This window comes from Euprymna scolopes, chromosome 45 (assembly GCF_053919585.1).
Source record: "Euprymna scolopes isolate OS-2025 chromosome 45, ASM5391958v1, whole genome shotgun sequence".
Taxonomy (NCBI): domain Eukaryota; kingdom Metazoa; phylum Mollusca; class Cephalopoda; order Sepiida; family Sepiolidae; genus Euprymna; species Euprymna scolopes.
The window spans coordinates 24,299,115-24,311,487 of record NC_136526.1 but is presented as its reverse complement, the minus strand read 5'-3'; the positions used below and the strand labels follow the sequence as shown (position 1 = coordinate 24,311,487).

Sequence of the window (12,373 nt, the reverse complement as noted above, 5' to 3'; positions counted from 1 at the left end):
CGTGGTTAAGTGTGAGATATTACAATTTATAGATGATATAAAAAGTTTTAAGAAGTTGCGAAGCGAGCGAGCGCTTCTCTGAAAGAAGCCTTTTGTGGACATCGAGCAGAAGCGTACATACATACATACATACATACATACATACATACATTTTCGCTTATATATATATATTATATATATATATATATATATATATATATAATATATATATATATATATATATATATGCTAGCTGACTTTTCCAACTCGCTATCGCCTCGCAAACTTCAGTACCTGAAATATTTGAAACAAATATTTTTATAACATTTCATTCATGCATTTGTAGTAAACACAAACCGAAACTTCGTTCATGCAAATAGTAAGCATTATTACAACAGTAACATTTTTGTAATTCTTATTCAAATGCATTTACTTTTGACATAAGACCATACATAAATGAAAAGACGGAAGACGTCAATTCGTCTGAGCGAAGACGTCAAGATTGTGAAGTGGAGCCATTTCTCACTTACAATTTCGAAATAGACACTAATTTGTTGAAAATCAAGTCAGTCCACATAAAGAAAAGACTAATAAGTAACATCTAAACAGAAATGTGAAACGTTTGTCGATATTGAATTTAAAAAAAGAAGAATTCATAGAAACAGGACAGATTTTTAAATTCAATATCGACAAACGATGAACGAATATTTTATTACTTTGCTATACGTATACTATTTTTCAAAAGACTGCGTTGTATTATTGATTTAAATAACAGTTTGGATGGGCTTCTTAATTTCTTTGTATAATGTCGGCGTTTTCGCCTCTTTAAACTTCGAAATGTCATAGCATAAAGATGTTTCTTCCCTTTTTTTTTCTGCATTTGTAATTATCAATGACCTGATAAGGTAATAAATTTCACATGTTATTTTACTCTTTATCTTTTTGATTTATTTAATTTGCTCCTCTTAATCTGGTAGAGCTTTATGATCCTGATGTTCGTCTTATTATTGAAAAAAATATTTTTCAAGTTAATGTATTACTATATATATATATATATATATATATATATATATATATATATATATATATATACTAAAAAGTTTCATTCATGTTCAGGAAACCTAGATCTAAAAGTTCAAGTATTTAGACCCAAAATTGGCGAAGGAGTTTGGTAGAGTCTGCAAAGATCAACTCTTTCAATCTGACCTTTTGGCAGCCACATTTTCTCCCCAAAACTGATTAAAAAGTTGCTGCATGTCTGAATACCCTTTATGTCAAATTTCAAATGTTTAGATCCAAAATTGGCTGAATAGTTTACTAGAGACTGCAAATGGCAAATCTTTTGAACACTTACCCCTTGGCAGCCAAATTTTCGGCCAAAAACCGACTAAAAAGCTTGCGCTATGTCTGAATATAATTTATGTAAAATTTCAAATGTTTAGCTGTATAATCTGATAAAAACCGCAGAGGTCAATTTTTTAAATTTGACCCCATTTTTGACCCCTTAACATTTATTGTTTTGTGCTCAAATCGAATTAAAATGTCTGATCCATGACCAAGTAACCTACATCTGAAATTTTATTTTCGGGTGTTTGGAGGTTATGTGTTGAGCAAAAAAAAAATGTGGTAGTAGGAAGACAGGCTCGAACCCGTACCGCAAAGGAGGAAAAGAACGGGAAAAAACTCACGTCTTTGCTGTTACGACTACCGTCAAACCAGAAGTGACGTAGATTTAAATTAAGGCTAGACAATCGAAAAGAGGGGATGACTTTGGAAAATATCGGTAAAAAAACGACCCCTCCCCGTAGAAAAGTACCCAGTTGAGGGTGAAGAAATTCATGTTTTTAGCTAAGTTTTCGGTATTTGTGATCTGAAAGGTCGAGCTTCCAAACGATACTGATCTTGTGAAAATCCGTCGCCTCTGTCGAAAGTTTTAGGCAGACATGCAAACATACATTTCTATATTGGGAGCTCAAATTTTCGACCTAAACCGATTAAAAAGCTTGCCCTATCTTTGAGTACTCTATGTAAAATTTCAAATGTTTGGACCAGAAATTGTCTGAGTAATTTGGTAGAGACCGTAAAGGTCATTTTTTTTAAATTTGACCCCTATTATGACCCCTTAATATTTATTGTCTTGAGTTCAAATCAAGTTATTAAGTTAGATTCATGTCCAAGAAACCTATATGTAAAATTTCAAATGTTTATATAGAAAATTGGTGGAGGAGTTTGGTAGAGTTCTCAAAGGTCAAATCGTTGAACTTTGACCCCTTAACTGTCAAATTTCTGACTGAAAACGGATTACAAAGATGTTCCCAAATCTCAATAGTCTGTATATCAAATTTCGAGTCTGTAGACTGAAAATTGACAGAGTTATTGCGTAGGGAAATGTACACAGACAGACACACAGACAGACAGACACTTCCACTTATATATATATATATATATATATATAGTGTAGTATAATAATTCTTCAAGTTCCAAATATCGATTCCTCAGTTGGTCAGTTATTACTTTTCAAAAGATATCCATTACAATATTGTTTCATATTGCGACGAACAAGTCTGCAAAATTATGTTTTTGCCGCATTTTTAGTCACGTACTCTCCAGATGTTTACCTTAAAAAACTTATAAAAACTCTATTTTGGACAACTTACATGGTTCATGTAACCGACACACTCTGTCGTTCAATCTCAGTTACAAAAATTATGACTGAATTTATTTTAACTTATATCATTTACGTACCTTTTGAAAAGTAATAAATAATCAACTGAGAAAACTTAACATTTGGTACTTGGATATAATACTACACTTTTTGGATTTTTTTAAATTTACAAAATTTATATAAAAAAGATCGTTTTCATTAAAAAAATTATGAGAATTTTTTTTAATCCATAATGGTTGGTATATACAAACCGAATACGTTTCATTTAAATGGTTAACATTATATATATATATATATATATATATATATATATATATATATATATATAAGTGAAAGTGTCTGTCTGTCTGTGTGTCTGTGTGTGTACATTTCCCTACGCAATAGCTCTGTCAATTTTCAGTCTACAGACTCGAAATGTGATATACAGGGTACTGAGATTTGGAAAAATCTGTGATTGGTTTTCGGCCAGAAATTTGGCGATTAAGGGGTCAAAGTTCAACGATTTGACCTTTGAGAACTCTACCAAATTCCTCCGATAATTTTGGGTTTAAACACTTAAAATTTTAGATATAGATTCCTTGGACATGGATCTAACTTAATAACTTGATTTGAGCCCAAAACAATAACATTTAAGGGGTCATAATAGGGGTCAAAGTTTAAAAAAATTGACCGCTTTTTATTTTTTTGCTCAGCATACACCTCCAAACACCCGAGTAATGCTGGGCTGAAATGCTAGTATATATATATATAAAAGTGAACGTGTCTGTGTGTCTGTGTGTCTACATTTCCCTACGCAGTAACTCTGTCAATTTTTAGTTTACAGACTCGAAATTTGATATACAGGGTACTGAGATTTGGGAAAATCTATGTGATCTGTTTTCGGCCACAAATTTAGCTGTTAAGAGGTCAAAGTTAAACGATTTGACGTTTGAGAACTCTACCAAACTCCTCCGACAATTTTTGGTCTAAAATCTTGAAATTTTAGATATAGATGCCTTGGATATGGATCTAACTTAATAACTTTATTTGAGCCCAAAACAATAAATGTTAAGGGGACATAATAGGGGTCAAAGTTAAAGAAAATTGACTTTTTTTTTTTTTTTTTGTTCAGCATACATTTCCAAACACCCGGGCAACGCCGCCGGGCACCCATGCTAGTATATATATATATATATATATATATATATATATATATATATATATATATATATATATATATATATATATATATATAACAACCAAAAATAATATTTAAAAATGCTAAATATTAACCTTTCTGTAAAAGTGAAAATATCTAATACTAGCATGGGTGCCCGGCGTTGCCCGGGTATTTGGAGATGTATGTTGAACAAAAACAAACAAACAAAAAAAAATAAAGTGGTGATTTTTTTTAAATTTTGACCCCTATTATGACCCCTTTAAATTTATTGTTTTGGGCTCAAATAAAGTTATTAAGTTAGATCCATGTCCAAGGAACCTATATCTAAAATTTCAAGTGTTTACACCCAAAATTGTCGGAGGAGTTTAGTAGAGTTCTCAAACGTCAAATCATTTAACTTTGACCTCTTAACAGCTAAATTTCTGGCCGAAAACGGATCACATAGATTTTCCCAAATCTCAATAGCCTGTATATCAAATTTCGAGTCTGTAGACTAAAAATTGACAGAGTTATTGCGTAGGGAAATGTAGACACACAGACACACAGATACACAGACAGACAGATACTTTCACTTTTATAGATATACTAGCATTTCAGCCCGACGTTGCCCGGGTGTTTGGAGGTGTATGTTGAGCAAATAAAAAAAAAGCGGTCAATTTTTTTAAACTTTGACCCCTATTATGACCCCTTAAATGTTATTGTTTTGGGCTCAAATCAAGTTATTAAGTTAGATCCTTGTCCAATGAACCTATATCTAAAATTTCAACAGCCAAATTTCTGGCCGAAAACCAATCACATAGATTTTTCCAAATCTCGGTACCCTGTATATCACATTTCGAGTCTGTAGACTTAAAATTGAAAGAGTTATTGCGTAGGGAAATGTACACAGACAGACAGACACAGATACACTGACTTCAATAAGGATTGTCATTTCAAGAGAAAAGGTATCACAGACTTAAAACTTTCGATAAGAACTGTAGCGTGGATCATGGCTTGCATAGAACGACGGCCAGGTCTTTATAAATTTACTCGCGCTTACAATTCAAATGTTCTAGAGTGTCCAATTAGAAGAAATGGCTAAAAATGCGTTTTAGAAATGATTGAAAACGTGTTAGAAATGATTGAAAACGTGTTAGAAATGATTGAAAACGTGTTAGAAATGATTGAAAACGTGTTAGAAATGATTGAAAACGTGTTAGAAATGATTGAAAACGTGTTAGAAATGATTGAAAACGTGTTAGAAATGATTGAAAACGTGTTAGAAATGATTGAAAACGTGTTAGAAATGATTGAAAACGTGTTAGAAATGATTGAAAACGTGTTAGAAATGATTGAAAACGTGTTAGAAATGATTGAAAACGTGTTAGAAATGATTGAAAACGTGTTAGAAATGATTGAAAACGTGTTAGAAATGATTGAAAACGTGTTAGAAATGATTGAAAACGTGTTAGAAATGATTGAAAACGTGTTAGAAATGATTGAAAACGTGTTAGAAATGATTGAAAACGTGTTAGAAATGATTGAAAACGTGTTAGAAATGATTGAAAACGTGTTAGAAATGATTGAAAACGTGTTAGAAATGATTGAAAACATGTCATCATTCAGCAAAATGTTGTGAATAAAATAAAAACATATTTATATTTTTTAAAAAATGCGTGTTAGAAATGATTGAAAACGTGTCATCATTCAGCAAAATGTTGTGAATAAAATAAAAACATATTTATATTTTTAAAAAAAATACTGTTGTGTGACGTATTTTGCATGAATAATTCGTTTAGAAAAGTTAGTGTTTTTCATGTTTATAGAATGTGCGAAGTATGGAAAGAGATATGCCTATATAAAATGTGAGATTTGAAGAACGATTTGAAGTGCGAAGTTGTTTCTTTAAATAAACAGATATTTATTTAAAGTTTCAAATTTCCGGCTTATAAAAAGCCTTCATCAAGATTATTTTAAAAAACAATACAATATATTAGTTTCTTTTTCTTTTTCTTTTCTTATGTGCCATAATGTCGTTGTGGCCGCTTGGTATTGTAAGTCTGGTGGAGAGCGCCGTTCATGCGCGAATGTGTAGAATAAGTAAAATCCACATTTAAGAAACACCTGAACAAAGGAACTCTCTCTCTCTCTCTCTCTCTCTCTCTCTCTCTCTCTCTCTCTCTCTCTCTCTCTCGTTTGTCTTACTTTTTTTTCTAATTAATGAAGAATCTCCAAATAATAATTAAACAATAAAAAAAGTGAATCTTAAGTTTATTTTCAGCAGCTTCGTAAATCTTGCTTTTCTTATTTTGATCTTTAGTCCTCGTATTCTATGAGCAATGTTTCTAACAAGGAGAAAAATTGTTTTCTAGAGTAGAATCTCTCCATCTAACACATTTCTTGACTTCAAAATTTTTTTGTTGTTGTTTTATACATAAAGTGACTTAATGTCGAATGATTTTCATAATAATAAGTTGAGTGTTTATCGTGATGCTTTCCATTTAAAACCATATTCTGACAGAGGCTGTCTTACGAACGGAGCTTTCCTAAGCTAAGTTCAATTTATGAATTTCAATACTGAAACCTTTTTTGAACTAGTAATAGTCTATCCTCAAACAAAATAAATAATTACTGGTGGGACCTGTGGAAATTCCACAGCGGACTCTTTCATATGTAATTGAAATTGATGTTAGCATTCTACAGATGTTCAGCATTAATAGAGACTCCCTGATATTATTGAAGCTATTTTGTTAAAACTGCAAAAGTATTTATCAAAACTAGCAGGGACGCCTGGTGTAGCCCAGTTGTAAATTACGCTTAAATATGATATTTTAATTTATGCAGATTTCATATACATTATTATAGTCAATTTTCTGTCAATTTTTATATATTTTAAACTTGATTTCAAAAATAAAAAGATACATCCATATGACTTGGGTGCATCAGCTTGAATTGAAACCAAAATCAAAACTTATGAAGAATTCTTGGTAAAATGTATTACAAGAAAAGAAAGGTCATAACAATTAAATGACAGTCACTCGAAGACAAAAGATGTAAGTGTGACACACAAAATAACACACACTATTGTATTGTATTACTACGGACTTGAATAATAAATCACGGTACTATGTACCTATAATTCCTCTCCAAACGGTCAAAAATACCGCTGCTAGTATGCTAGGTATATCCTATAGATACTTTACCTCCAAGACGACATCCTTTGTCTGTTTTGAATGACAAACTTTTTTCTTTTTTTTAACTCTACCCCAAACTCTATAATCTTCTCTCCTGATAACTAACTAACCAACTCCTCTATTTTCTAAGTTGCCATTAAATCTAAGCACGTAACTTAGAGGGGTTCTAGCTCTCAACCCTTAACCCTAATAGATTGACTTTTCGTAAGTCGATACACATTAACACCTAAAGATTTCCAAGGCGTGCTTTTGATTGTACTCTTATCCCAAAACTAAGCTTCTAAGTAAATGTCGTTGTGGCCGCTTGGTTGTATGCTGTAAGTCCAGTGGAGAGCGCTGATCATGCGCGAATGTGTAGTATAAGTAAGATCCACTTTTATCAAGCACCTGAACAAAGGAACTTTAAAATGTGACATTAAAAGAACGATAACGTGTGGAGTTATATCTTTAAAGAAACAGATATTTATTTATTCATAGTTTTATATTTTCAGTTTAGAAAAACCTCTCATCAGGATTAATAATTAATATTTTATTAAATGACTTTAAATTTACATTTTATACTAAATGCCTAAATAATTTACATTTTAATAAATGACTAAATAATTTACATTTTATTAAATTACCAAATAATTCACATTTTATAATAAATGACTAAATAATTTACATTTCATTGAATTACTAAATAATTCACATTTTAATAAATGACAAATTAATTTACATTTTAATAAATGACTAAATAATTTACATTTTATAGTAAACGACAAAATAATTTATATTTTATACTAAATGACTAAATAATTACATTTTATACTAAATTACTAAATAATTTATATTTTATACTAAGTAACTAAACACTTTTCATTTTAATAAATGACTAATTAATTTACATTTTAATAAATGACTAAATAATTTACTTTATAATAAATGACTGATTAATTTGCATTTTAATAAATTACTAAATAATTTATATTTTAATAAATGACTAAATAATTTACATTTTAAAAATGAACAAATAATTTACATTTTAATAAATGACTAAATAATTTACATTTTAATAAATGACTAAATAATTTACATTATATTAAATTACTTAATAATTTGCATTTTATACTAAATGACTAAATAATTTACACTTTACTAAATAATTTATCTTTTTATAAATGACTAAATAATTTATCTTTTTATAAATGACTTAATAATTTACATTTTATACTAAATGACTTAATAATTTACATTTTATACTAAATGACTAAACAATTTATATTTTATACTAAATGACTAAACAATTTATATTTTATACTAAATAAGTAAATACTATACATTTTAATAATTGACTAAAGAATTTACGTTTTTAATAAAACGTAAATGACTACATAATTTACATTTTATTAAATTAAAAAAAATTACATTATATAAAATGTCTAAATAATTTACGTTTTACTTAATGACTAATTAATTTACATTTTAATAAATGATAAAATAATTTACATTAAAATAAATGACTTAATACTATATATTTTATTAAATGACTAAATAATTTACATTTTATTAAATTACTAAATAATTTAAATTTTAATAACTGACTAAATAATTTATATTTTACCAAATGATTAAACAATTTATATTTTAATAAATTACTAAATAATCTACATTTTAGTAATTACGGAATAGTTTATATTCTATTAAATGAATAAATAATTTACTTTTTATTAAATAGCTAAATAATTTATATTCTATTAAATGATTAAATTATTTACATTACACAAAATTACTAACTAATTTACATGTTACTAAATGACTAAATAATTTACATTTTACTAAATGACTAAATAATTTACATTTTAATAAATGAATAAATAATTTACATTAAAATAAATGAATAAAAAATTTACATTTTATTAAATTACTAAATAGTTTACATTTTAATAACTGGCTAAATAATTTACATTTGACTAAAGGACTAAATAATTTACATTTTAAAAATGACTAAATAATTTACATTTCAATAAATGACTAATTAATTTACATTTTAATAAATTATAAAATAATTCATATATTCATAAATTTTACTATTTTCACATTTTACTAAATGGCCTAATTTACATTTAAATAAATGACTAAATAATTTGCATTTTTATAAATGACTAAATAATTTGTATTAAATTCTTAAATAATTTACATTTTAATAAATGATAAAATAATTTACGTTTTATTAAATGACTAAATAATTTACATTTTATTAAATGACTAAACAATTCACATTTAACTAAATGACTAAATAATTTATATTTTATTAAATTATTAAATAATTTACATTTTAATAAATGACTAAATAATTTCAGTTTTATTAAATGACTGAATAATTTATATTCTACTAAATGAATAAATTATTTACATTTTATTAAATGACTAAATAATTTCCATTTACTTATATGACTAAATAATTCATTTTAGTAAAATTTAAATTATTTAGTCATTTAATAAAATTTAAAATATTTATTCGTTTCTTAAAATGTACATTATTTACGAATTTATTAAAATGTAAATTATTTAGTTATTCATTAAAAGTAAATTATTTAGTCATTTAATAAAATGCAAATTGTTTACATTTAATAAAATTCAAATAATTTACATTTTTATTAATGACTAAATAATTTACATTGTATTAAATGACTAAATAATATATATTTTAATAAATGACTAAATATTTTACATTATACTAAATGGCCATATAATTTACATTTAAATAAATGACTAAATAATTTACATTTTTATAAATGTCTAAATAATTTACCTTTTAATAAATAACTAATAATTTACTGCTTAATAAATGAGTAAATAATTTACATTAAAATAAATTACTAAATAATTTACATTTTATTAAATTAGTAAATAATTTACATTTTAATAAATGACTAAATAATTTAAATTTGACTAAATGACTAAATAACTTACATTTAAATAAATGACTAAATAATTTCAGTTTTATTAAATGCCTTGATAATTTATATTGTAATAAAGGACTAAATTATTTACATTTTATTAATGATTAAATAATTTATATCTTATTAAATTACTAAATAATTTATATTTTACATTAATGACTAAATAATTTATATTTTATCAAATTATCAAATAATAGACATTTTAATAAAGACTAAATAATTTATATTTTATAAAATTACTAAATAATTTATATTTTACTAAATGACTAAATAATTTCCATTTTATTATATGATTACATAATTCATTTTAGTAAAATGTAAATTATTTTGTCATTTTATAAAATGTAAATTATTTAGTCATTTATTAAAATGTAAATTATTTAATCATTTATTAAAATGTAAATTATTTAGTAATTTTGTAAAATGTAAACTATTTAGTCATTTAATCAAATGCAAATTATTTATATTCAATAAAATGCAAATTATTTACATTTTATTAAATTACTAAATAATTTACATTTTAATAAATAACTAAATAATTTACATTTCTTTAATGACTAAATAATTTACATTTTAATAAATGACTAAATAATTTACATTTTAGTAAATGACTATATAATTTTCATTTTATTAAATGACTAAATAATTTACATTTTAATAAATAACTTAATAATTTACATTTTAATAAATGACTAAATAATTTACATTTTAGTAAATGATTATATAATTTTCATTTTATTAAATGACTAAATAATTTACATTTTATTATTTCAGAAAAAGATAAAAAGCCAGACGACTGCTGATCCACGAGAAGAACCAACGCTGAATTGTCTAATTATCATAAGTCAAGCGATGGCGACATTAATATTCGCCAAGTGCATAACTAAAACCTTTCTTTTACAATTGTATCTTATTATTCATTGCACGTTTCTTTTATAGACATGGGAGGCTTGAGAACTTTTGTGTAACCAAATGTTTACTGCTCTTGGTCTGGTACGAAAAATTCAATTTCCTTCAATAGCGTTAATTTTGTTAACCAATAATTAACTGCGATGCTAGAATCATTGCAAAAAACGCTCGGCTTTTTTCGTAATTTCCTCGAAGTTACACGAAATTATACGAGTCAGCCATCGATAGCTTATCAATACAAGCACCCATCTCACAAAATTATTATATTACGTGATTATCTTCGGAATTATCTCATGATAATAGTGGCAATGATTAAGAACATGAGAAGGATATTTTTCTTAAAAAAAAAAACAATTTTGTTAAAGCAATAAAATCTATTTGATAATGTTTATCCGAGTTGTTTCGTTTTTAAATTTGAACACAATTATTTCCATGATTCAGAAATTTATTTTGGCGATATGTATATGTCCGTGTTAGATGTAATATAAATAAACATGAAATGCTAGGGTAAATACGTAGAATGCATGAGCATGTACAGTGAATACAAGAGGACACATCCGCTGGTTTTCAAACCCCAATCAATAAAAATTAGTAGTGCTTTACAACATTCGGTTTTTATATACTTTCACGGCTGTCAAAATATTATATTTCATAATTTGTTTGCCCCAATTGGGGTAACAATTTCATTTAAGAAATCTAATTGCAACGTGGCCGCCAGACAAAACATTAAGATGAAAAGAAAATATTATAGATAAATTTAACGAAAAACAAGCATAAAAAATTTTAAGAAATCAAATAATTTTCCTATAATTCCTCGACGTATACTCACTAACTATAATTTTCATATAATTTCCTTACATACACGTACTAAATATAATTTTTATGGAATTCATCTTCATATACTCACTAACAATAACTTTCATATAATTCCTCGACATACACTCACTAAAATTTTCATTTAATTACTCTACATGCACTCACAAACAATGCTCTTCATATGATTTCTCTACATACACTCACTTACAATATTTTTTATATAAATTCTCTACATACACTCACTAAATATAATTTTCATATAATTCCTCTACATACACTCACTAACTATAATTTCACATAGTTGCTCTATATAAACTTACAATAATTTTCATATAATTCGTCTAGATACACTCCCTAACAATAATTTTCATATAATTCCTCTACCTGCACTCACTAACAAAAGTTTTCATACAATTTCTGTACATACACTCACAACAATAATTTTCATATAATTCCTCTATACACACTAAATATACTTTTACTATAATTCCTATACATACACTCACTAACTACAATTTTTATATAATTTCCTTACATACACGTATAAACTATAATTTTCATATAATTCCTCTGTATATCTTCACTAACTATAATTTTCATATAATTCCTCTACATACACGTACTAAATATAATTTTCATATAATTAATCTCCATACACTCACTAACTATAATTTTCACATAATTTCTCTACATACACTCACTAACTGTAATTTTCATATAATTACTC

The 12,373-nt window shown here is 26.2% G+C and overlaps 1 protein-coding gene across 1 annotated transcript in view; it reads left to right on the top strand.

Moving 5' to 3' along the window:
- The window catches only part of LOC145269295 (matrilin-1-like), a 41,275-nt gene extending 30,056 nt beyond the window's left edge, over positions 1 to 11,219 (top strand). Inside the window, exon 8 of the mRNA XM_080124982.1 lies at positions 10,696 to 11,219. Coding sequence (XP_079981108.1) covers positions 10,696 to 10,724 — 29 coding nt within the window. The 3' untranslated portion in view covers positions 10,725 to 11,219. The remainder of the gene's footprint in view (positions 1 to 10,695) is intronic.
- Positions 11,220 to 12,373: the final 1,154 nt, after the last annotated feature.